This window comes from Ochotona curzoniae, unplaced genomic scaffold (assembly GCF_017591425.1).
Source record: "Ochotona curzoniae isolate NIBS_2020 unplaced genomic scaffold, NIBS_Ocur_1.0 contig_2210, whole genome shotgun sequence".
Lineage (NCBI taxonomy): Eukaryota > Metazoa > Chordata > Mammalia > Lagomorpha > Ochotonidae > Ochotona > Ochotona curzoniae.
The window spans coordinates 3,348,236-3,375,418 of NW_024465369.1; the positions used below are offsets into that span (position 1 = coordinate 3,348,236).

Consider the following 27,183-nt stretch of genomic DNA (forward strand, 5'->3'; position numbering starts at 1 on the left):
TGGGCCTCTGTCAGAAAGAACCTGAGATGCAGAGGAACAGACTGGAAGCTTCTGGCCCCCTGAGTTGCTCTCTTAATGTAGAGCAGCTGAAGTAACAATAGGGGTCCTTTCTCATCACATTGTCTAGGAAGCAACTGGAATTTTCAGGAAAGGTGAATTGCAATTGTTTCCTGGCTTCTCAGGGAAAGGATGACCCATCAGTGGCTCATAATCGATGCCATCCTTATCCTGTGGTACACAGCACCCGAGCACTACCAGAGAGGCTGGTGCCTAGAATGTGCAGTGAGGAGAGCCTCCATTCTAGGCAGCAGTGAGACCCCAGAGCACACACTGCCTAGCACAAGAGGCTCAAATGCGCTCCAAGGGTTTCTGTGGAAGTGGGTCCTACCAGCAGTCATGTCTGTCATGGTCCTGGACCACACAGTCACAGTCCACCAGATGTGACAAGAGACCCTCCCCTTTCTCTCCTTGTGCTGAAATTGGGTGAAGACCCCTTGCAACCCACGCAGGGCGACACGAACAGGGAAACGCTGTGATTGAGGTCTGTTTCGGCACCGGCCTACCACTGGTGTCTACTTCCTAGGGAAAAATTCCTCATGCTAAACATATTAAGTTTGGTTAAGCATCTTTGTTAAACTCGTGGAATTGGCAGATTAAAAGAACTTTGTGTAGCAGAATATCAAGTCATGGTTAAGGAATTCTGCAAACAGAATCCCTTAAACCATGACTTGATATTCCAAAATCCCAAAATACTTGGTGTTGCATCGTGACACTGCAGCCCAGCTGTATTAGTCGCCAAATCAGAGACTAATGAAATGGAATTCCTGTAAGTTGGCTTCCAACCAATATACAACCACTAAGGACTGCATGAATATATAATTTCTAATGCTTAAATTGAAATTCAACCTCCCAGTTTATCTCCTTTCATTAATAGTAATTAGACTTACAATGCTGTTTCACTGTTTGTAGTTCAAAGAAAACAAGGTATTGTAATTTCACCCAGCTGATAAAAATCACAGCACACCAAATATTTGATTCCCAAGCTAACTCTGTTTGCATGAGACCCTGAAGGAAGAATGGACAAAACTCCAAATGTGTACAAAGGAAAAACATACCTGAACGTATCTCATGGCTGCTTCCACGTCCTCTTGGTTGGTGGGGTCTCTGGGCTCAGCCCAGTCACTGCTGATGGTGATGGAAATCACACCTCCTTGGCTCGCCCGGTACACGTCATTGTACAGATGCCAGGCCTCAGCATGAGCCTTTATTAAGTTGTGGCCAACAATATAGGGGGCAGTGCCAGGCCTAAATGAGATCCCTGGAAGCATAGAAATGAATGTCAACACAGAATGGATGGGGGGTTGAGCGATTCAGCTCCCAATTGACAGATGTGCCCTGACTGCGTGGGAGAGTGAGTTCAGGTTTTGGCATGAGGAAGAGTGGAACTGGAATCCTAGCTCTAGGTCTTACTACTGGCTGTGTGACTTTGGGAGAGTAATTCAGCCTTGCAGTGTCTTCCTCAGTGAAATGGCCACAGAGACTGTATGTAAGAAAAAAATGAAACAGATACTGGATGCCACGTCTTGAAAGCTTTTTCAAGATGGTGGAATAGGGGGAGGACATGTTTCAAAGGATGGAGAATTGGCCAAGGTGAAGCAGAGAGGGTATGATCCAGGGAAAGAGGAGAGGAGAAGCTAACAACAGAGGGACACTTGGAGACCTGTGGACATGGTGAGACGGCAGAGGCAACATAGTGTTGCTACAATGATCAGATACTCTAGTGGCAACTGGAGCTCCACTGGCAGCCAGATGGGAAGGGGAGTTCACCAGAACCTCAGCTTAATCTGATCATGAGCAGAGGCAGAGTGGCAGAGCCCAGGCATTTGGGTGCAGGAGCAGGAGGGATTTAATTGCCCCATCCTCCACCAGTGCCACAGTGGGCTCCATTTTGTGCACTGAGGAAAAGGCTGTTGGAGGGTAGGACAGCAGCGAGCTGTGCATGTGTTAAGCCAGGAGAGGACACATTTCCAGCCCAATGCATTGCACTGGGAAAACAATACCGATTTGGTGTCCCTTAAGTTCCAGCCAGAACAGGTCCAGGTTGTTCCCAGACCTAACTGCCAGCATGTTCCAGCAAGAAGAGAAAAGGAAAATTGTACAGAGGGCATCACTGATAACCTTGTGATCTAGAAAAGCTCGTGTCTCCCTAATCCCAGGTACCACTGGAACCGGGAGTGGCAGAACGGCTGAACAGGCAATGGTGCGGCCACAGCGTGGACTCACAGGACGGGGAGGGTTATAAGCCAGGAGTCAGGGTTACGGAGACCCTAGCACGGGGAACCAGGGACTAAAAGTTGCTGGAAGGAGTGGCACAAGTGATAGCAAATAAAGAAGTCGGTATAAAATGGGATCAGTAGAGTCGATCTATATACCTGTGGACAACAGAGTTAAAACCACACCCAAGGAGAAAAATCCACTAATCAGAGTTGCAGAGACCAAGGGAAAAATGGAGCGACAGAGGCATAATACATAAGATTACTGATGCCTTACCCACAAAGCTGCAGATTTCTATGTTAACCTCAGAATTAACCAAGGATGACATCAAGGAATCTAAAGTTCATTATAGCACTGAGAAACACAACAGTCAAAGGAATTTAAAGACTAGAATACATAGGAAATACCTACATTGATTTTAAAAGATTTTTTAAAGATTTATCTCTATATATAGAGAGAAAAAGAGAGGAGGAGAGACAGATAAGTATCTTCTGTCCAATGATTCACTCTTCAAGTGACTGCAATGGCCAGTGTTGCACCAATCCAAAGCCAGGAGCCAGAAGCTCTTCTGGGTCTCCCACATAGGTGCAGGGTCCTAAGGCTTTGGGCCGTCCTCGACTGCTTTCCCAGGCCACAGGCAGGGAGCTCAATGGAAAGCAGGGCTGTCAGGATTAGAACCGGCGCTCATATGGGATCCTGACACATTCAAGGTGAGGACTTTAGCCTCTAGGCCACTGCGCCAGGCCCAGGAAATACCGACATTGAAACAAAAGCTGAATTGTTAGGAATGAAGAACACAAGACAGCAAATTAAAATTTCAATGGAAAGCCCCAGTAATAGAATGAGGTAATCCTTCCCAAGCTATTCCAAACAACAGGAACGGATGCAATCCTTCCAAACTTTGTATGAAGCCAACATCACCTTAATACCAAAGCCAAGCAGACACACAACAGGGAAGGAGAACTACAGACCTACATCCCTGATAAACACAGATGCAAAAAGCCTAACCAATAAAATCCAACAGTATGTCAGGTCATTCACCTGGACCAGGTGGGATTTATCCCTGGCATGCAGGGATCATTTGACATGTGCAGGTCAATAAATGTGATACACGACATCAGCAAACTGAACGAAAACCAAGAGATCATCTCAATATATGCTGAAAAGGCATTTGATGGAAATCCAGCTGCACTTGATGCTAAAAACCTTAAGACAGACGTAGAAGGAACATTCTACAACACAAAGCAATTTATGAAAAACCCAACTCCGGGGCCCGGCGCGGTGGCGCAAGTGGTTAAGTCCTCGCCCTGCACGCCCGGGATCCCATATGGGTGCCGGTTCTAATCCCTGCAGCCCCGCTTCCCTTCCAGCTCCCTGCCTGTGGCCCGGGAAAGCAGTCGAGGACGGCCCAAAGCTTTGGGATCCTGCACCCGTGTGGGAGACCCGGAAGAGGCTCCTGGCTTCGGATCGGCATAGCATCGGCCGTTGCGGCTCACTTGGGGAGTGAATCATCGGATGGAAGATCTTCCTCTCTGTCTCTCCTCTCTGTATATCCGCCTTTCCAATGAAAAAAAATAATAAAAATAAATCTTTTTAAAAAAAAAAAAAGAAAAACCCAACTCCGACATCATAACAAACAGGGAAAGATCGAAAGTTTTTCTGTTAAGATTCGGAACTAGCCAAGGACACCCACTTTCAACCACTGCCAGTCCTCGTTAGGTATTAGTCAAGAAATAAAAAAAGAATTCAAATTGGAAATATGAAAGGAAAATTATCCCTGTTTTTAGATGATATGATTCTAAATGTAGGATAATTTAAGGACTCAAACTTTTGGAACTTCTAAGAGAATTTGGCAAGGTAACAGGGTACAAAATCAATGAACATAAATTCATGGCCATAGTATACACAAGTAACTCTGACTGAGAAAGACTCAAAATTACAGCCCCCTTTAAAATAGTTGGGAGTGGGCCCAGCAGGGTGGCCTAGTGGCTAAAGTCCTCACCTTGAATGCTCCAGCATCCCATATGGGCGCCGGTTCTAAACCTGGCAGCACTGCTTCCCATCCAGCTCCCTGCTTGTGGTCTGGGAAAGCAGTCCAGGATGGCCTAGCTTCGGATCAGCTCAGCTCCAGCCATTGTGGTCACTTGGGGAGTGAACCATCGGACAAAAGATATTTCTGTGTCTCTCCTCCTGTTTGTATATCTGAATTCCAATAAAAATAAATAAATCTTTTATAAAAAAAGTCAGGGCCCAGAGCCATGGCCTAGCAGCCAAAGTCCTCACCTTGAATGTGCTGGGATCCCATATAGGTGCCAGTTCTAATACCGGTGGCCCCACTTCCCATCTAGTTCCCTGCCTGTGGCCTGGGAAATAGTTGACGACAGCCCAAGGCCTTGGGACCCTGCATCCATGTGGGAGACCCAGAAGAGGTTCCAAGCTCCTGGCTTTGGATTGGCTCAGCTCCAGCTGTTTGTGGCCACTTGGGGAGTTAGTCCTACGGCCTGGAACATGTCCAAAGAAAATGAACTCTGCATATGTGAAAGTGACTTGTAATCCTGCATTTATAGCAGCACAATCTGCAATAGTAAAGACATGGAAACAACCCAGATGACTGTCAAAAGAAGAGTGGATAAAGAAACAGTTGGTCCATCCACTCCACGGAATACTACCTAGCCATTAAAAAGAATGAAACTCTGCCATTTGCAATAAAATGGTCCCAACTAAAGACCATCATGCTTAGTGAAATAAGCCAACCCCAAAAGGACAAATATACCATGTGTTCTGACATAAGGCAACCTTCATTCAAAATACAAGGTCAGTAGATATACAGCTAAATATTTTTACGCCCATATTCATGTAGAGTAACTGTATAAGGGAAATCATCAAACCAAGAAGGGAAGAAACATGAAAGTATGCAGCTATACTCCTAAATAAAAAAATGACTCCAAATAAAACTGGTAAGTATGTCCTGACAAAAGGATGCTGGACTCTACCACTGTCTACAGCCACCTTGGTAGGATACACTTAAACAGAAGCATAACATACTTGTGGCTGCTGGTGAAGGACTATACCACTGTAATAATGGGGGGAAAACGGGTGTGTGCAGGGGGGACAAATGAAGACAGTGAAAGGGGAAATCCCTGAGCCTACTGACTGTGTCCTGAAAAATAAAAACGTAGAAAAAGGAAATGAAACAATGTATGTGCATGCAGAGTGCTGCAGGAATAGGTGCTGGATTCTATTCCCCTCACGCATAAGATGATTCGTTTATCTCAGGCAAAATACCTGCGGCCACACACCTAAGGAGTTGAGGTCCTGGAATTGCCGGTGGGCCAATGTGAGAGTGAGGGTTGCAGAACGTAGCTGAGGCCAGGAGCGGACACTGGGAGCGCGAGAGAGGCTACTTTTCATGTATTGAAGAAATGATAACTTGAAGCACCAATTCAGGAGAGGAAATGATGATATAAGCCACATTCCCTGATGTTGGTCAGTTTCTCATGATCCTGAGGAATGACTTGGCTGAACACAAACCTACTCTCAGAAAGCTGAGAGCGAAAGGGGAAAGCAGATGGCCCTTAAGGGACAAAGACAGGTTCACAACACTGCATTCAGAGCATGTCTGGTGTGAGGGGAGTTTGGCCTAGCAGTTTGAATGTCACTTAGGATGGCGATTTCCTTATAGTGTGTCTGGATTTCAGTCCCTGTTCTGCTCACAAATCCAGCTTCCTGCTAATGAGCACCCAGAGAGAGAAGAGCAATGGTTTAAAATAGCTGAGTCTCTGCCACCCATATGAAGATGCAGACTGAGTTCTGACTTCCAACCACTGCAGGCCTATGAAGAGTGATTCAGTGGATCAGAGATTATTTTAGGCCTGTGTCTCTCTGCCTTTTGAATTAAATAAAAATTATAAATGAATAAATGAAAAATTAAAACTACTAAATATCTTTTAAAATCAAAGTAATATTAAAGAGCCTTATAGCCAGATGTATGTTGGAATTAAAGATTTGTTTTGATTTGATTTTGGAAAAGCACTAAATTTCATACTAAATAATACACATCCCAACAAGGACCAGCACAGACTCAGCGTGAAGGCCACCCTTACCTGCAGCAGGCCTTAGTGCAACACTGCATCTTTGCCACCTGGCACACAGGGGATGTGCAGCCTCATGGTGGAACGTCAGGCTTCATGGTCACGCAATGGGCTCAGTTCAGCTAAATCAATTACCGTTACCTTTGGGATTTTTGGAATTAAGAAACGGAATGTGGACTCACACAACTTGACCAATTGTCCTTTCCTACATGGGTTCAGTCACTTTCCTGATTCACAGATCTCAGGGGACTTCTGAAGCAAGTCAGAGTCACACAGCAAAGAAATGAAGACCCCTTGAGGCACTGAGAAGTGAAATCCATGTTTAGCAAACGTGTCAAAGAGGAACACCCCAACCCTGAGCAAGAGGCAGGTTGTCTGAGGTTCTTCCAGGGGGCTTTCTTGGCCTGCCCCTCCCTTGCCACCTAACTTTCATGTCTGTAAGATGCAAAGGACTAAGTAGTCAGGACTGAGACCTTACCTGGCGCTGATACACCATAGCCATAGCCCTGGTTGGCAATGACATAGGGCTCATTGAGTGTGATCCAAAACTTCACCTTGTCTCCCAGCCTCTGGAACAGCACGTTGGCATACTCCCTGAACCGCTGCACAATGGTCTCATTCTCCCAGCCTCCAACATCCTGGAGTGCCTGGGGCAGGTCCCAGTGGTATAGGGTCACCTGTGAATAGGTCAGATCTGCAGTTATCCACTGTGCCTTCCATGGGAAGCACAAACATCTTCTGCCAAAACTGAGAAGGAATTATGAGACAAAAATTCAAAGGCATTTTTTTTTCCTCTTGGGGTGGAACAATGAGAGGCAGAATAAGCTACTTCAAAGGAAGGGAACTGCTCAGGATGGGGAATACAACTATTATGTTTGTTTAATCCCACACCATAAGAATTTGAATGATTAAGTTTGAGAGCAGCATTCGGCTTGCAGAGTAAATGTGCTCCTCAGCCCCACAGCCTGTGGACTTCCCTGAGGCCTGGCCAGCGCCCACCCTCACCTGGGGCTGGATGTTGGCAGCCAGCAGCGCATCAATGAGCCGCACATAGTAGTTCAGGCCTGCTTCATTGATGTAGCTGGGCGTTCCATCAGGCAGGATGCGGGACCAGGAGATGGAAAAGCGGTAGTGGGATACGGCCAGGTTCTGCAGGGCGACCACGTCCTCAGCGATCTTGTGGTAACTGTCACAGGCCACATCTCCATTTTCATCATTCTCAATCCTCAGTGCTGTGTGACTGAATGTGTCCCAAATACTAAGGCTTTTGCCATCTGCTCTCCATGCACCTTCAATCTCCATGATGAGAAGACATAATTGAATTAAATCGTTAGTCCAGCCCTCAAATACCTTTCTGTGGGTGTGTTCAGGAATCCTGTCTTTTAGGTGGCCCAGCCCTGGCTGTTGAGGCATTTGCAGATGGAAGCTCTTTTTTGATCTCTCTTATTCTTTTCCAATGTCTCTGGCTCTGCCATTCAAATAAGAAAAAAAAAAAAAAAAAAGAATCCAAGAAAGCCTATGCCATATGCCCTAGTAAAACTCCTATTTCTTGTGTCTAGTTATGAAACCATGAAGTTCTGACTCAGACTCTTTTTTTGTTCCAATCAGACACCTGGCAACACTAGAGAAGTTTTTGGTCTTACATCTGGGGGAGGTGCCCATGGTGGGTACAAACCAATGAGGCTCCTAAAAATCCCCTAGAGCAAAGAGAGACCCCAGAATGGAACGATCCATCCAAAGCTCCCTCAGGCTAAGGTGCAGACACCGGGCCAGAGAGGAGTCTAGTTTCTGGTACACACAGAGCCCTACTTGACATCTTGCTCTTTGCCTCAAGTGAACCCTTCATGTAAGGTGTTGATCTAAGCGCCCAAGAAGAACCAAGAAGCAGGAGTCTACAGAAAATAACACATGAACAGTATTTATGTTTCATTGCTAACTGATTTTATGTAACTTTCATTACAACCTGGTGGTGTGGTTGTATGGGAGTAGGTAGCCATCACCTACCACAGAAACATATTCAGTACTACGGTCATTGGGAAAAACCCATGTGTGAGGAACACCCAGAGTCAGCTGACTCAGATCACAGCCCTGCCTTGGCATCAGAAGCAGCATACAGATCCCACTGTTGCTGGGTAAATGATAATGATAAATGCAGGTGGGAAGTACACACTAGCATACAGGGCCGCTCAGCCTTTTTTTTTTTTTTTTAGATTTATGTATTTTTATTGGGAATGCAGATGAGGCAATGCAGAGAAAGATCTTTTGTTTGCTTATTCACATTCCAAGTGGCCCCAATGGATAGTGCTGAGCCTATCTGAAGCCAGGAGCCAGGAGCTTCTTTCGGGTTCCCATGCAGGTGCGGAGTTCCAAGGCTTTGGGCCATCCTCCACTGCTAATTTCCTAGGCCACAAGCAGGGAGCTGGATGGGAAGCGGTGCCACTGGAATTAGAACCAGCACCCGAATGTGATCCCAGTGCGTTCAAGCTGAGGACTTTAGCAGCCGCTATTGTGCCGGGCTCATCTCTGCTTTTAATCTAGCCCTTTTTCAGGAAACGATAAAATCATCACATTTTTCTCTTAGAGGTCTCACTGGACATAAGGCCACGGTCTGCTGTTGTAGGGCGTCAGGAATTCCAACTTTTGAGGCAGTATGAACAACTGTCCCGCTGGGAACAGTCTAGAGCAAGGAAATCAACGTCTCCAGTGGAGACTGTTCATGTTTGCAGGCTTTGTCCTTAGTTTTGCCCAGGTCTCACCTGTCCACTAGCACTTACAATTCCCACCTCAGCACAGCAACTTTACCCGCTGGTTGGGTCAAACTTGGGGGATTGGAAGAAGAAAGACTGTACAGACAAAAGAATGCCAAGACTCCATGGCATAGGCAATTCCAAGATTTGCAGGGATGCCAGCTGCTCTTCTGAACCATTTGCAGCAGCAATCTCAGAGCCTGAGACACAGCAGCTATGCAGTAAGCGGCGTGCACACCCTGAATTCCTCACCTGATATGCAGAAGTAGCTGCACTCCAAATGAAGCCCTCAGGAAACTGTCCATACACGAACTCATCCTCACTGGGCAGCGGCATGCCATTGTTGGTAATGAGTTCTGTGTAGTACGCGGCTGAGATTCTTGCTGTGCGAGGCCTGTTCTCATTCTCAAAGTCAACGTGATACAGGCCAAACTTGACCGTGTAGCCTCGGAGCCACTCAAAGTTGTCCATCAGAGACCAGGCAGAATAGCCTTGAAGGTTGACACCATCGAGCCTGTAGGCTGAGAACATTCCAGGGAGCAGAGGAGAGCATTACCCCAGCAGACAAGAAGCCCAAGAAGCCCAGCAATGTGCTGGCTCCTCCACCCAAAGCAATGCTTCTAAACCATCAACTTGCACATTAAGTGACCTATGCTGTAAGAGGACTGGGTCATTTCTGGGATCTCTATGCCTTCTCTGATGAGCTCACAGCAAGCCCACAAATCAACTTTTAACTGAGGAGACAGGTTGCAATCAGGTTGCAAATTCAGGAGCCCATGCTTGTTTGAGAGATTAAGCACAGAGGCATAAGTTAGAGTTCTTTGTTGCTTTTAGTCTACCTGGAACATAAGTTGCATGAAAGCAAAGCTTATGTTTTATCCCCAACACTACATCAGAACATGCTACAAGCATGAAGCAGTATTTATGCGGATTCTATGTTGTATATTCTGTTCTTTCTGTTGGGATGACCACAGCTGTTTAAAGTATTCAAAACAAGTAAAAGCCCAAGGTAAGTAAAGGATATGGGTTTAGGGCGTAATAGTAGAAAGGATAATGGTTCATAGACTATACTGGCATTTCACACATGATACAGAATGTATTAGAATCCGTAGGGGAAACGGAAACCTCACATACCTTTCAAAGCTTCATTGATGTAGGTTTTGTAGTAAAATATCCTCTCAATATCCTGCAGTCTTGAATTTGACAGGCCTGCCCCATTTTCAGTGATATAAATGGGGATGTCACCATACTCTTCCTTGATCCAATTCAGCAGTCTACGCATTCCAAAGGCCGCAGCTCTGGACATGGCTGTGGTAGGCCATGAGGTATCTTCCTCCTCGCTCAACTCCTGATCATCTTGGTAGGACGGTGGGTTCAGTGCAGGTGTCCTGTGCTGTACAATTTTGGAGGAGTAGGTGTTGAGGCAGAAGACGTCAGCTGTACCCCTGATGTAGTTCTTCTCTTCCTCAGTGAAGCTTGGCAGGCGGGATGTGGCTAAGTGCTGGAGTTCACTCCTGTTCCCTACTTTCCACTTCATGGCATCGGGGTAATCTCCAGTTTTAAAAATAGGGTGAGCATACCAGCCCAGGGTGAACTGCATCTTGCGGTCAGTGGCTTCCACATCTCTCGGAACATCCGGTGACTTGGGCTCTGCCCATTCTCCAACAAGACTCAAAGAGATGACCCCGTTCTGGCTCTGCCTGTATTTCTCATCATACGTGTGATAGACTCTAGCATGAGCTTTGATGAGAGCATGGCTGATCCTGTAAGGTGCCCAGCCTGGGTCACTCACCTTTGGGGGAAATTCCCCTGTGCCATAACTCCACCATGCATAGTAGGTGGGCTCATTAAAGGTGATCCAGAACTTGACTCTGTCACCAAAGGTCCGGAAACAAAAGTCTGCATAGCTATCAAACAACTCAATCAGGGAAGCGTTCTCCCAGCCTCCTATATCCTGCAGGGCCTGGGGCAGGTCCCAGTGAAACAGGGTCACCATGGGGAAGATGTTGCTTGCCAGCAAGCCATCAATCAGCCTGTTGTAATAGTCAACACCACGATCGTTGATGGAACTGTTTGTCCCAGTCGGGAAAATCCGAGACCAGGACAGAGAGAAGCGGTAGGCCTGCACCCTCAAAGCTCGAAGCATGTTCAGGTCAGCATCCAGCTGGTTGTAGCTGTCACAGGCAATGTCCCCAGTGGCATTTTCTGCCACGCCGCTCCCTGGTGTGTGAGTAAAGTTATCCCAGATGCTGGGGCCTTTGCCATCAGCATCCCAAGCTCCCTCAATCTGATAGGCTGAAGAGGACACGCCCCAGAGGAAGTCATCCCGGAAGGTGCCATGATAGAAGAAATCTCTTTCAAACTTGGTTTGTTTGGAGAACTTCTCCCAAACCACTTTTGCCTGGGAGGGCACCTCTGATGGCAGAGAGGAGGCTCTGGTTCTGGGAGGCAAGCGCACCAAACTCGGTGGCAGCGGCTGCTTTACTGCCTTGGTGAGGAAACCGTTCTTTTCAATGATGCTTGTGTAAAAGAAAGCCGACTTCCTGGGCGTCCTGGGCTTGCTGCTGTCGCTGAAGTTGACATGGTACAGCCCGAATCTCTGGCTGTAGCCGGCAGGGCCTTCGAAGCCATCAATGAGGGAACGAGCGATGTAAGAACGAACGTCCACTGAGTCCTGCTTGATAGCTGAGAGAGTAAAGTTTCTGTTACTGCTGCTGCTTTTACAGTTTTCCTTTTCATATGAAAGTAGTGGAATGACTTGGCTGAGCCCACATCCAACCCTTTTCCTTCTCAGAACAAGGGAGAAAGCTTCAAGCCTCCCATAGCACATCAGTTTACTTCTAGGACCATATAACTGAACCCAAAGGAGCATCCTGGTCATAAGAGAAGTACTAGAGAGAATGTGCTCCTTCCTTGTGCCTTGATTTCATACAGACTACAGAAAACGAAATCATGTTCTACATTAAAATGAAATAAAGCTCAAGGAAACATATTCCCCAGGTTCATTGGACTGAAATGGTTGTTTCTACCTCTAAAAGATGTGTCTAAGTTCTAAGCCAAAATGCTTGTGAATATAAGCTGACTTGGGAACAGTGACTTCCTCAAGTTACTGAGTGACTGGTCTTAAGATGGGATCATCCTAGCTTTACAGGTAAGCCCCAAGCCCAGTTATCAAGTACCTGCTAGAGGATACAGCCATGTGAACCTGTAGGTAGGAGATGGATAGTCAACCCTAAATGAAAACACACCTGGAGGGCCATGTGGTGGAGGGACTGGCATTATGGCCGAGTGGTTAAGCTGCTAACTGTGGGTTTAACATTCCATGAGAATGCTCATTAAAACCCTGACTTCTCAGCTTTTGATGCATCTCCTTGTTAATGCACCAAGGAAATAAACAGAAGACGACCCAAGTTTCTAAGAACTGTCATCCATGTAAGAACTGGATGAAATTGTAGGCTCTGTAATTCTAACTTTCAAGTAAATGAATCAATCTCAAGGAAAAAAAGGACAGTCCTGACCCATCAGAAACTAGAAGGAACATGTTCTCTGTAATTTAGTAAGGAGATTGGCCCAACAGGTTTGATTTACGGTGTGTAAACTCTAGAAGTGTGTTAGAATAAATTTCTGTTGTAAGTTATCGACGTCTGGTAATTTGTAGTTTTTCTAGGATATGAATATATTTGGTTCTCCTCAGAAAAGTGTCTAATGAATCAACCAAGAACCAGAATGAAAGTAATAGACAAGACTGTGGGCTCCAGAAATGGAACCAGGAAATGAATCAGTCTTGATTTTTTCAGATTATGCAATTATAACAAATATGCTGACTGCATAAGATGTAGGTGAGGCTGCTCACTCATTCAATAAATAAGTTACTAAGCACCTACTTTATCCCAGTGCCATGCAAGGTTCTGGGAATACAAAGATGAATGAAGCATCACAGCTTAGTGAGTAGAGTAATGAACTGAGCCAGAAACAGAAAGGCCTCTGGACCCCTCCTGGTATGGGTGGGTGTGTCACTCCAACTTTGAGTACCCACTTTTCTGTTGTCTGATGAGGATAACATCTGTTCTTTACTTATGGTCCAGGGCTGTTTCGAAAATTGCTTGAGATAATGTCTTCAGGAAATTCCAAGGTTAGGAAGACAATAGGGTTGTAACTGATACTGAGAGGAGAGCAGCTGGAGTATGAAGAGTCTTTTGAGCTCAGCAGCAGAGACAGGCGAGTCACCACCTGTTACTAGTGTTTTCTCTGAATGTAAAGGTGGCCCTGAAGCACCAATACTGCCTTTCAGACAGATGGATGCCACTCACAAGGACTGAGCTGTGAGAACCCACCACTGTAGTTAGTAGATAAAAGCTGGCGTCTGGGATGCCAGCATCCTACATGAGTGCTGGTTTGACACCAGGTGGCTCCACTTCCCATCCCTCTCACTGATACGGTGCCTGGGTGAACAGCTAAAGGGGTCCAAACATTTGGGTTCCTACACTCATATGGGAGACCTGGAGAAGGTTTGGAGTCATGGCTTCAGCCTGGTCATCACCGGCCACTGAAGTCATTTTAGGAGTATTTCAGAGGATGGCAGACTCTGTCTCTCTGTAACTCTCCCTTTCAAAAAAAAATAACTCTTTAAAAAGAAAAAGGCTTAACTTGAGATGAATCCTGTTTGTCATTCTTTTTCATTAGTAATAACATGTACAGGAACAATATACTGCGTAATAATGGGACTGCAGGTATGGATCAATTGGATCAAAATAAAGGATAAGGGTATAAACTTTATATTTTGTCAAGGGAGATAGAAATAAGTGTGACTGGAGCAACGAAGGATAATTTATTGGGTTGGAATCCCATGCGGAATAACCTCATATAGTGTATCAGTCTATATGTCAGTCCTGTGTTCTACAGACTGAGTTCCCTATAAAGGATGATTGAATACTGGAGAACCCCTGCACAACATATACAACATAACTGACACTCAATAAACATTTGCTATAGAGTGAACTGGAAGGCAATGAGGTCTGTTGGAGGCTAGAACTCAGTGGAAACTCATAGGAGACAGTCTAAGGTAGAACATTGCTGAATTAAACACCAGAGTACTTAAGAAAGAGAATTTGGAGGCTAAGTTAGGGATTCCCCATGTCTACTGCTACTATTGCCTTTGTGTCTTCATTTCCCACTAAACCAGTCTCTGAAGACTTGCAGAAACACCATCCACCCTCCCGGCAGCACCAGCAGGTGCACGGTTCTTACCCTTGAGCACCTCATTGATGTACTGGCGGAAGTAGTCTACTCTCAAGGAATCATTGAGGAGATTTTCACTCTCCCCTGTTGGCATGCCATTCCCAGCCAGGTAGATTGGAACTCTCCCCATTGTGTATTCCAGGGATACAAACTGCAACAGTCTCCTCATGCCCCAGGGCACCACGCGAATCCAAGGAGATGAGGTCTGAGGCCATGCAGGGTCCACGTGCTGGGAGAAGCCTCCGATGGTATCATAGCTGGGCATGCAGGTGTCTTCGTGGGCCTTGCTGATGAGGCGCGAGGTGTAATGAGACAGACCCAGAAAATCAGCAGAGCCTTTCAAGAGCTGCTTCTCTGCGTCGGTGAACTCAGGGAGCTGTGCCACAGGACTGTGGCAGCGCTCACGAATTTGTTGGATCTGAGCCCTCATGGTGGCTGGGTAGTCTCCGTCCACAAAGATGGGGTGTGCAAACCAGCCCAGCATGAAGTGCAAGAAGCGCTCAGAGGCTGCCAGGTCCTCAGCACTCTCTGGGGACAGGGGTTCTGCCCAGTCTGAGTTCAGCACAATGCCCACCTGTCCCTGCTGCTGTGGGCGATAGTGGCTGTTGTAGTGGTGCCAAGTCCTGGCATGGGCCTTGAGGACCAAGTGAGCTACCTTGTGTGGAAGAAAGAAGGAAAAACAGTGTTCAGTATCAACAGCAAGGATAGCAACAGGACTAAGAAGCCAATAATAAGTCGACAACAATGTTATCAAATTCATACCAATGTCAACAAGCCAGTGAAGAGGACAACAAAGTCAGACTCAATACCATCAACAGTAATATTAACACCAAGTCATCAATAACTCAATGAGATAAACTAGTCAATCATAATGTCAACAATATAGACAAGACCTGTGCTAACAATGTTAATAAATCAATCGGTCCATATCACTGTCAACAACATCAATAAGTCAATAGCATATCAGCAATGTCAACAATATCAATAACTCAACACTGTTGGCAATAATCGCAGGAAGCCAACACCAACATCCACAAAATCAACAGATCATGAAATCCAAGATGGTGGATTTGGGTAAGGACACAAATCAGGCAGGGAAGGGTAGTGGGGGAGAGGCAAAGAGGGATCAATCTTGGGTGACAGGTGTGGACAGGCTGGTGACAGATAAACTGTTGGAGAGTCCAGGACATGGGGAAGCAGCAGAACCAGCTGAGCAGCGCAGAGGTGTCTGGACTTCCTGGGAGACATGCGGGCAGGGGAAGCCATGGGAGACATGGGAGGTGGTTCAAGTGAGAATCACTGGTTCCTGTGACCCTTTGAACACAAGCTGAGTCAGAGTGGCAACGTCCCTGTGGGTAGGCATGGAAGAGGAGTGGAGTGTGTATCCCAACCCCCCACAATGCTAAAGGCGTCATTTTATGCAGATCCCCTAGGGGCACTGCAAACCCACCTGGAGAAATAATGAACTGGGTATATGCAAGCTAGGAGGGAGAAGGCACAGCCAGCAACCCAAGCAACTTCTGCAGAATCTGATACCATAAAGGCATTAAGCTCCAGTCATTGCAACAATTTGGGGAGTGAACCTGTGGAGGGAAAAATCTCCTCTTTGCCTCAACTTCTCTGTAAAATATACCATTCAATGTGGTAATGCAACAAGGTGGAGGAATCCACCACGGGGGGGGGGGCGGGTTTTGGGGAGCGGAGGTATGAATCCTAGTGCTTATAAAACTGTATCACATAATGCAATTTAATCAATAAAAAAAGAACTTAAAAAATCATAAAGGAGTAGAAACTCAAAAATATATATATACCATTCAAATAAAAATATTTTAAAAAAAGAAACAAAGGGTCTGGTGTGGTAGCCTAGTAGCTAAAGTCCTTGCCTTGAATGTACCAGGATCCCATATGTATGCCCATTCATATCCTGGTGGCCCTGCTTCCCATCTAGCTCCCTGCTTGTGGCCTGAGAAAGTAGTGCAGAATGGCTCAAGCCTTGGGACACTGCACCCACATGGGAGACTTGGAAGAGCTCCTGGCTCCTGACTTCATATTGGCACAGCACTGGCTGTTGTGGCCACTTGGGAAAGAGTGCGACCTTGGACCTGGGGTTGAAACTTCCGGCAGCCTTCTGGCTGCTGGTGGATCTCAGGACAGGGCGTCTCCAAGCTCAGATCTCCACCACACTTGGTGAGCTGTCCCTGGGCAGCCAGTGCACCATTTGGCACCAGGCTCCACCTGCTGGCCGCAAGCTCTGAGGTTTTGGTTCTTTGAATCACTGCTTATGTAGCTCCAGTTTGAACCCACTGTGCTTCTGGGATGTGAATCAATCCTAAAGATTCCCAACGACAGAGTAACTTTTCCTTCAAAGAACTCGTAATCACTGAACAATGCTGACCACTGAACAACAGTCCATGCAAAACCTAAGGCTTGGGGCTTGTCTAGCAGGATATTATCGTATTACCTGACATGATGGTGGGTCAGGAGATGGGTCACATTAGGCAGGGCCATGACATTAACCAGCATGCCAGAGAACCATATCTGAGGGTAGATTCTGTGGGGGATGTGTGGGCCAAACCCTGTGGAAATTCTAGCCCCACTGGTTAGTTCAAGAGTTCAAGAGATGGGGTGGTGATGGACTAATCTAGGTGTGACCAAGGAGCCCGCCATCAATCACAGGTTAAGGAACTGACAACTGTCTGGACTGGTCAAGGCAGCAGCACCCGAATGTGCATCCTGAATAGGGTTTGGGGTGGGCCGGGCTGCAACATACACCAGCTCATACAAGGCCAAATGGAAGGCCAGACTACGCCAGGCACTGGCCTAAAACTCAATGGCATGTATGAGAACTGGGTCTGGGAGTAGAACAAGTGAAGGAACTTGGGAAACTCTCCTGGTGAGTCATAGCTCCCGCTGGTGAACATGTGGTCCAGACCTGGGGGTCAGACAAGCTGGGCAAAGTAGCTCCAACAGCTGGCCAATGTGTGAATTGGTAATGGAACAGGATGTACCGGGCAGGACAGAGCAGACGTTAGCCCATAAATAAAATTAGAAACCAGGAGGGAGCACAGGTCATGCCGAGCTAGGCTCTTGCACCTACTGGTCTGTGTGAGCCAGGGATGCTAAGCCACAGTGTCTAAGGCAGGGGTTGGGACAGGTGAGGGGCTGTGCCAAGCTGAGTCAGAGCAACCACTGGCATGCACATGATCTATGGCTGGGAACAGGCCCAGTTGGGACATCCTAACTGGGTTGAGGTTCCCACCAAGGAGCACATGGGCTGGAATGGGGGCTGTGTTCTGATCAGGATATGGTTGTAGTCTCCCTTGGCACAAATGTGGACTGGGATTGGATGCACCAAGCCGGGCCAGACTCCAAACCTTCTGGTATTCTGGTGGACCAGGATAGATGTGTGATGGACTAGGCAAGGTCTCAACCCCTACTGAGCCATGTGTGAGCCATATGTGGGTATGGACAAACCATGGCTGGGCTGAAACATCCAACAGCAAGAACCAGATTGGGTTGAAGGCCAGTCAGAAAAAGCCACTGTTCCTGCTATGACAGGAGGTGGACTGAGTAGGGCTGGCTCATGGAGCCACTGGTATGCACGAAGTCTGGCATTGGGAGAGGTTCTGATGGAGGAGCCTGGGCAACTCCTCTGGCAGGACACAGCTCCTGTGGGTAAGCGCCAGAAGCATGATAGGAAACAGCCCAGAACAGGTCACAGAAAGTTTCCCACTGGCATACATTTGGCATGGGTGGGAGCAGACCAGGCTGAATCAGTTCACATCATCCACTGGCGAACTCAAGCACCAGAACAGAGTGTGGGTCGAGCCAGGTTTGGCCACAACAAAAACCAGTGCACGTTGCAGAATGCCAAGGTGAGGTTACCTCTAGCAGATGTGACCACAGTGCCCAACAGCACACGTGAGAACCAGGAAGGGAGGGGGCAGAGCCGGCAAGTAGAATATTGGGGGTTCCCTTGCTGGACAGCTACTCCCACTGGAGAGTGTGAGCTGGGATGGGGCAGACCAGACCAGGCAGGGCCACAACATCTGTGGGCCACATGTGGATTATCAGGGAAAAGCCAGGCTGGGCTGATTGTTCTTACTGGTGCAAACAAAAATGAGCGGGTGAGGGTTGGTTGGGCTTAGCCACAGCATCAGCTAGCAAAAGCTGGTTGGAGGCTAATTCTGTCAAGTCAAACCACAGAACTACCTGGAGAGTGCATAATCCAGGAGTAGGAGTGGCCTGGGAGGGAAATAGTGGGCTCCTCCTTCTTGGGTTAGCACTCCTACTGGAGGGCAGGAAAACCAGGACAGGGGTTGGAGTGGCTAGACAGAGAGGCACCCAACAACATCCATGAGGGCTGGGTAGTTGAGCTGGTTAGATGGAACTAAGCTTTAACACCCACTGACATGGATGAGACCTGAATGGGATGTGGGACAGACTGGACTATGGCAAACCAGGGTAGGGGGCAGGCCTGGTGGGGGTTATTGTGGGTTGCTCCGACTAGGCTGCAGCTCCCATTGGTTTGTGCGAGGACCGAGTATGTGCTGGGCAGAACCAGGCTGGACTGCAACACCCATTGGTTCCAGTGGAAGACAGGGCTAGAAACAGAATCAACCCAACAATTGCAACCACCAGCTGATTGGGGTGATGAGCTGTACCGGGCCCTGTATTTGCTAGTATACACAAGAATCTGGTCTGGCAACACCACAAAGTTTCTTTGGGGATCCCGCCCCCCCCCCCCCAATTGAACTGCCAGACTCAGAACCCTAACCAAGAAAAGACAGAAGAAAGAACAAGTGAATCAACCACCTCAGCTATATCTTGGCAGTGAAAAACTAGGCAAACGGAGACTCTATGAAAAACTATGTCAATCAGTGGATTCTTCAATGACCTCATCGTGCTTGGAATGGAGAGGTTGGCAGCAATTCATAACTGTTGAACTATCAAAACCACTTGACCAAGACTCTCAGAGCATGCCCCACATCAGGTACCTGGGATGGGTGGGAGACTGGGTGGGAGACTCCCTTAACCTCCCCCTTTACCTCAGATATATGAAGGAAACAATATGGAAATAATTGTCTTACCCATTTTCCTGTAGCCCTTGAACCTTTTAACCCTAATTAACCATGTAAAGATTGTCAAAAAAGTAATTTAAAAAATTTAAAAAGGCAACCAAAAATAAACAAATAAATATATCTTTTTTTTTTTTTAAAAAAAGCGAGACAGAAGTGGAGAACATTCCAATACAGACAGTAGACATGTAAACACATGCACACACCCTGAGCCAAACAAGAAAATCTGCTAAAATGATAGGCAAAGTAGCCACCTTTCAATAATACCCTGCATGCAAATGGCCTAAACTCTCCAGTCAAAATCCACCTAGCTGCCTCTGTTGTGTTTTTTTCTGGTTTAGGAATAAAGGTGCTGCCAGCCTCATAGACGGATTGGTCCTATAAATCAATACCCCTGATAAATGTAGACGCAAAAAACCTCAACAAAATACTAGCCAATCTAACCTAGTAACACATCAGAAAGATCATTCACCCAGACCAGGTGCGATTTATTCCTGGTATGCAGAGATGCTTCAACATACACAAATCTGTAAATGTGATGCACCACATCAACAAACTGAAGCAAAAACCCCACATGATTAACTCAATAGATGCAGAGAAAACATTTGACAAAATTCAACAGCCCTTCCAAAGAATGGGATCTAATCAATGATGTGTATGTGTACACAATATTCTGTAACTGACACCCAACACCATAAACAGTGTATCTGCATACAATATGATTTTTAATTTTTAATTTTTTCTACCACAAACACCATTTCAATAAATATTTTACAATTAAAACAAACCTTAGCAAATTAGACATAGAAGGATCCTTCTTTAACACAATCAAGTCAATACATGAAAAACCCAATTGCAGCATCATTTTAAACAGAAAAAAATTGAAACCAGAAAAGGAGGCCCATTCTTACCACTGCTATTCAACATATTATTGGAAGTACTAACCAAGCCATGAGTCAAGAAGAAGAAGTTAAAGGAATATATATTGAAAAGGAGGAAGTCAAATTACTCCTGTTTGCATATGACATGTTTCTCTATAGAGAGGAACCAAAAGACTCAACTAAGAGACTCCTGGTACTCTTTAATGAGTTCGGCAAGATCACAGGATATAAAATCAATGCACACGAATCAATGGCCTTGGTATACACAAACAACTCTAAGGCTGAGAAAGAGATTGTAAGATCAGTCCCATTCACAACAGCAGCCAAAAAACTCAACCACAAAACATTAAAGAAAGAAATAGAAGAAAATAGCAAATTACGGAAAAATCTGCCATGTTCCTGGACTGGCAGAATAATAATCAAAAAATCCATTTTGTCTATAGATTAAATGCAATTTCAATTAAAATTCCAATGACATTCTTCTCAGGGCTAGAAAAAAAATGATGCCAAAATTTTATATGGCAGTGCAAGAGACCCCATGAATAGCTAAAGTAATCTTAAACAGTAACATCAAAGCTGGAGGTTCACATACCAGATTTCAAGATGTACGGCAGGGCCGTGGTAATCAAAATAGCCTAATTTTGGCACAAAAGCAGACCTGAAGCTCAGTGGAACAGAACAGAAATCCCAGAAGTGAACCCACACATCTATAACTAACTTATTTTTGACAACTGAATCAAAATCAACCCAGGGAGAAAAAAATAGTTTCTAACAAATGGTGCTGGAAAAACTGGCTGTATACATGCAGAAGTAAACAAACAAGCAAGCAAGACTTCTACCTTTCACCTACTCAAAATTCAGCTCCAAACGATCAATAATATAACATACGACCTGACACTATCAAATTACCAGAGGAAAACATCAGGAACACCACAAATCATAGGTTTAGATAAAGACTTCTTAGAGATGACCTCCAAAGCAGAGGCAATTAAAGCAAAATTAAACAAATGGGACTATATGAAGCTATTATACTCCAAGAAAAACAGTTAAAGTGAAGAGACAACCAACAGAATTGGAGAAAATATTCACAATTACACAACAGTTAGAGGACTAATATCCAGGATTTACAAAGAATTCTAGAAACTTAACAATAGCAAAACAAGTGACCCAGTTAAGAAATGGGCAAACGTCAGGACAGATCGTTTTCAAACAATGAAAATCAAAGGGGTAACAGACATATGAAAAAAATGTAGGTTCTCTAGCAACTGGGGAAATGCAAATCAAAACCATAATGAGATCCCACCAACTCCAGTAATAATGTCCTACACACGATAATTAATACGCGATGACTGCTGGTGAGGATATAGGGAAAGGTACTCTCATCCACCGTTGAAGAGAATACAAATTAGTGCAATCACTATTGAAGTCAGCTTGGAAATTCCTCAGATAACTGAAAATAGATCTGCCATATTACCCAGCATTCCCACTCCTGGGAATGTATCCAAACAAAATAAAATATGCATACAATAGCAGTGCCTGCAACCCAATGCTCATAGAGGCACAATTCAGATATGGAAAAAACCTAGACGCCCATCAACAGATGAGTGGATAAAGAAAATGTGTTTCATTTACTTCATGGAGTATTTTTAGTGAAATAAACCAGTCCCAAAAAGACAAGTATCATGCTCTCTCTGATGCAACAACCAATACACAGTGCACATACACAAACAAAATAAACTATCAGGGAGGTAGTATACCAGAAACAGATGCATACAGCACGCAACTTTACTTCAAAATAACACAATTCCATTAGTTTTAATTACACTTCTATATTACATTATTTCCTACCTTTTCCTACATTTGTACTATCAAGGTACACTTATATATAAGGAGGTTAACCCTATAACAATTGAATGACTCATTGTAATAACTTGAGGACAAATCATAGGGGATTATGGGGAAAGAGAGGAGGGAGGGGCGAGGAGGATGATTGCCCAACCATGCAAATCTGCATGGGGGAAATAAATAAACATATTAAAAAAAAAAGCCCACAATATCAATAAACAACTGCATCAACAGTCACATTAACAAAAACTGTGTATTTGTGCATTTCAAATCACCAAGAAAACAGATTTTAAAAATTAATGGAAGCTTTAACTTACAGGCTAACTTATTGGCATTTCACTGAATCAACTTTTCATGGTGTTCCAGCTCACTCTCACTATGGAGATTCTCAGTTGCTCTCTAATTTTATTACTTGCATAAGCATCATTTCACCTAAAAGGCTATAACATGCGAAGGGCATAGCTAAGCTCCCCTTAACACCTAGCATAAGACTTGAATTTCAGCACAAAAACCCAAATGTGACAGGGGAATGGTGTGGACATGTCTATATTAAAGAATATTGTGTAGACAAAGTGGATAGCTTTTGAGATTTTGAAAAGGGTAAAGTATAGAACCCCAGGTTAACCAATTTTAAATTTTGCCCTCAGCATGACATCTACTCTTGTTCAAGCAATGCCCTGTAGAAAACCAACCCCTCTCTGCTGCTCCACACCCACCTCTCAGCCCGCGTGGTGAGGGAGAGAGCAGACAGAGGTCACCACAGTCCCAAGCTAAGACACAGTATGGTCTCAGGTGTGGGCATGCAGCCTAGGCAGAGATCAGCAACCAGGCAGACGCGCTGGAGTGCAGGCGACAGACATGCTTTCCTTCACACTGGTCATGAACTACAGGCATGGCTCACATCAATGAGGGGGACAGGGAAGGAGAGCCCAGCATTGCTTGGGTCCTGGTGACACTGCCTGAGCTCTGATCAAACTAAAATCAATACTTGTCAGTTTCCTGAAGCAATCACTTCTCTCCTTGCTGAGAATCAATTAGGACTGTTGAGTTGTTTTGTCACTTGCCACTAAGAGTCCCAACTGACATGTGACTCCTGCTTCAGGGCCGAGAAGTCTTAGGTTTGGATGCTTGGCTTCCAACTGGTGACCTGCTAATGCTGTCTCTATCATCACATGGTTTATGCTCTCTGAGCCCCGCCCTTCAGAGCTGTTTTGAGGATGTAAGAACTGTTTCTCAAGGCAAGCATGGCGTCAGGACAAAATAATGTGACCAACAACTTGTGGTTCTTCCCCTCCCTCCGACTGCTTTAAAAACAAGTAAAGACTTGTGGATGGGAAGGGGAAACAGATAACTGACTTTCTTCCAGCCATATACCCCCTCTCCTTGCATGAGTGAACAGCAGAGATGGAAATACCTGGAATGAGGCGTGTCCTGGGTCCGAGATGCCCGGTGCGTGCTGGCCAGTGCCATAGCCTGCGTAGCTCATCACCCACGGCTCGTGGAAGGTCACCCACAGCTTCACACGGTCTCCAAAGGCAGAGAAGCAGAAGGCGGCATAGTCCACAAAGGCGTCCACCACACTCTCGTTCTGCCACCCACCCTGATCCTGCAGGGCCTGAGGCAGGTCCCAGTGGAACAGCGTGGCCATGGGCTCAATGTGGGAGTCCAGCAGGCTGTCGATCAGCTTGTTGTAGTAGGCGACACCTTGGGGGCTGGGGCTGCTCCCGCGCCCACTGGGGAAGATCCGCGACCAGGAGATGGAGAACTTGTACACCTGAGCCCGGAGGCCACGCAGCAGGGCCACGTCAGAGGCCCACTTGTAGTAGCTGTCACTGGCCACCTCCGCTGTGGCCCTGTCCTTGGCAGCCTGCTTGAGCCCAAATCCATCCCAGACACTGGGCCCTCTTCCACCTTCAGCCCAGCCTCCTTCCACATTAAAGGCTCCTGTGGACACGCCCCAGAGGAAGCCTTGGGGGAAAGCATCCTGCAGGAACTCATCCCTTTCTGCCCTGGGCTGCTTAGCAAACATTTCCCACACTCTCTGGTAGGCTGAGCCTGCGGGTGAGGGGCCAGCAGATCTCTCCTGGTGCTGATGCTGGTCAGTCTGAAGGGGCAGGCTGTCAGTCAGAGAGCAAGACATGCTGTGGACAGAAGGGACATAAAGGGACATAGTGATGAATGACCTTGTGAGAGACAGATGTCCCTATGCTGATGGAGAGTGGCAATGTGATTAATTAAGAAAGACTGCAGAAAAAAGGAGTCAAAAAACACACCTCAAAATGTCATAGGTGGAAAGTGATTAGTAAATGGAAAATTAGTATTACCCACCTTTTTTGTCACTGCCCTTGCATGAGTTAAAACGGTAACAGTGCTTACTGTTCTATATATCAGATTACCCTTCAATACTATCTTCAGTTCGTGTTCTATTCTTTATTTTTTAATAATGTGTGTTATTTATAAAATGTAGCTACAAATGATTTCACAACCACGTGTTTGCAGCAGCGATTACTCCCCAGATGGGATGTTCAAATCTCACGTTGGAGTGCCTGGTTTGAGAGAGCTCCACTCTCCAATGTCCTGCTAGTGTGCAGCCTGGGAGGCTCTGACCTTTGGGTCCCTGCCTCCCATGTAAGCATTCTACAGAGTTCCTGGATACTGGCTTTGGCCTGTCTCAGTCCTGTTTCAGACCATTTGGGGAGTGGTCTAAATCTCTTCATAGGGATGAGATTCCTGCCTAACCATTTTTTTTTCTTTTTCTATTTTTAAAAAATTTTTGACCTACCTATTTTTATTTTTTTTTAAAGATCCATTTATTTATTTGAAATTCACAGTGACAGAAACAGGAAGAAAGTGAGGAGAGTAAGTAGGAAGAAAGGAGGAGGATGTAAAATAGAAGGAAGAAGAGAAGAAATAAAACAAAGGAAAGGAAAAGGGAAGAAAAAAATCTTCCACCCACTTGCTAACTCGCATCTTTAGCAGCTCAGGAATGGGCCTGGCCAAATCTGGGAGCCAGGACTTTCTTTATTATGTACCGTGTAAATGCAGGGCCCCAACTCCTTGGGTCATCTTCCACAGCTTTTCCCAGGCCATTAGCAGGAGCCTGGATCAGCGGTGGAACATCAGAACATGAGATGGTGACATCACTTGTGGATGCTTTATCTACTGACGGGACATCTGCCCGTCTGCTTTTTAAAACAGTATTCTAAAGCATAATGACAACTTCATCTCATTGAGCTTTGGTTTTGTGCTGTCCACACTGATAAAAATATATGTGCATTATTTAGTGTCCATGGTAATTTATGAGATATTATAACTATCATTTTGGAGAAAACAGATCAAGGAACAAGTAACTTTTGGCTTTATTAGAAAAGCAGCTATTTTATCAGGTGGTGCAGAAATGTTACAATACTGAACCTCTGGTACAATGCTACTGGTATGTGTGCCACCTAAGTACCAGCCTGAGCTATAAACACCTTTCTTTTTTGTGCTTTGTGGACATACTGACAGGATCTAAAAGTCATCCCTCTACAACTACTGTGATAGAGGACTTGACAAGATTTAGAAAAAAAACAGTAAGAATGGAGCCTGGATTCCTGATAACTGTAAGTAAACTCTTCTTGCCCACAAGCTTGAACTTAATGGAGCCAAGAGCTTTCATTCACTATATCATCATGCATTAGATATGATCAGGTTTATGTACAAATGAATGTCTGTTTATATCGACATATTAAAATAATGTACCACACAAAAGTACCATCCTTAAATGCAAGCAGTCTGGTATTTTGTTTTATTCTAGTCTGTTTCTCTCCAGGTGTAATTTCCTTCTTTCCTTTCTTCCTTTTTTAGGGGGAAGGGATGGAGAAATTTTGGTTGTCAGTTTCTAAATTAATTTCACAATCAATCATTCATGTTCTGTGTCAGGTATTTACTGTAGTGCTGGTTATTGAGGGCATTTGAGGAGTGAGTCAGAGGGTAGATCTTTTTGTCTTTCAAATAAAATGAAAATATTTTAAAAGTCCCATTCTGCAGAACTGCTTCGCTGTAAATGACACCCAGTAGAGGGCAGCCTTGAGCAAAAGTTGGCAGAAGTGGATGTGATGGTCAGGAAGAGACAACAGGCACGTGGAAAAGGAGGCTGGGCATCAAAATGGACCATGCAACCCACAGAGGGAGTTACATGCACAGCAGGTCTCCTGGAGTGTAGAAATACTGTCCCAAGAGAGACAGGGACAATACTGAAAGGTCCCCTCTAAGGAGAGAGGTAATGTGAGGCAGCCTTCCAAACCTTTCTGGCTGCTCAGCACCACGACCCACATCTGCTGGGACAATGGCAAAGGGAGAAGCCTGTCTATGGTGTGGCTCATCCAAAATATCCTCACCACCCTGGAGTCCAGCCTGGAGAGCATGTGCTGTCCTGGTGCTCAGCTCCAGCTGTGTGTAACCTCACTCTGGCCTAATCCTCTGGACTCTGTCCTTCTGGCCTGGATGAGTTTCTTTCCTAAGGACAAAGCCCAGCACCCTTAGCTGGCTCTGTGAGGGTCAGGGATCAGCTCCACGTATCTATTTACTGTTCTGCTTGCACTCCCAGCACACAATCTTAAGCCCAGCAGTTGCCCTAGGTGTGTGTGCCAACTAAGTACCAGCCTCAGCTATAAACTCCTTTCTTCTTTGGGAGAGAGTTGAAAGAACTGGAGGAGGGGTGGAGGAGCTTGTGGTATTGGTGTTTATTTATGAAGGGGTGCGCGACAAAAAGCTTTACTTGAAGGGTGGAAACTCAGTGGTCTTTAGCATGTGCCCTACATTTTAAAGACAAGGACCATGTGAAGTCCACATGTGGAACACATGTCTATGGTGTGAAGTTCTGGGGAACCGTATCTCCTTTTTCTTGCCCAGTGAACATTTTAGAATCTGTGTGCTTGAGATTGCTACAACATTTGGCTAACCTCAAATATGCTCTTTTTAAAAGAGTAACATTTACAAACCTTGGGACTCTACTCATTCAGGAAGAAATTATTTGCAACTCACTACT

At 45.6% G+C, this 27,183-nt stretch overlaps 1 protein-coding gene across 1 annotated transcript in view; it reads right to left on the reverse strand.

The window, feature by feature from the left end:
* The window catches only part of LOC121150568 (lactase-phlorizin hydrolase-like), a 51,970-nt gene that overhangs the window by 6,782 nt on the left and 18,005 nt on the right, over positions 1-27,183 (reverse strand). The window contains exons 6-12 of the mRNA XM_040971509.1: positions 23,569-24,295; positions 14,360-15,005; positions 10,247-11,797; positions 9,365-9,633; positions 7,371-7,661; positions 6,844-7,042; positions 1,116-1,318 (exon numbers count right to left, since the gene is read on the reverse strand). Of these exons, the coding sequence (XP_040827443.1) occupies positions 1,116-1,318; positions 6,844-7,042; positions 7,371-7,661; positions 9,365-9,633; positions 10,247-11,797; positions 14,360-15,005; positions 23,569-24,295 (3,886 nt within the window). The remainder of the gene's footprint in view (positions 1-1,115; positions 1,319-6,843; positions 7,043-7,370; positions 7,662-9,364; positions 9,634-10,246; positions 11,798-14,359; positions 15,006-23,568; positions 24,296-27,183) is intronic.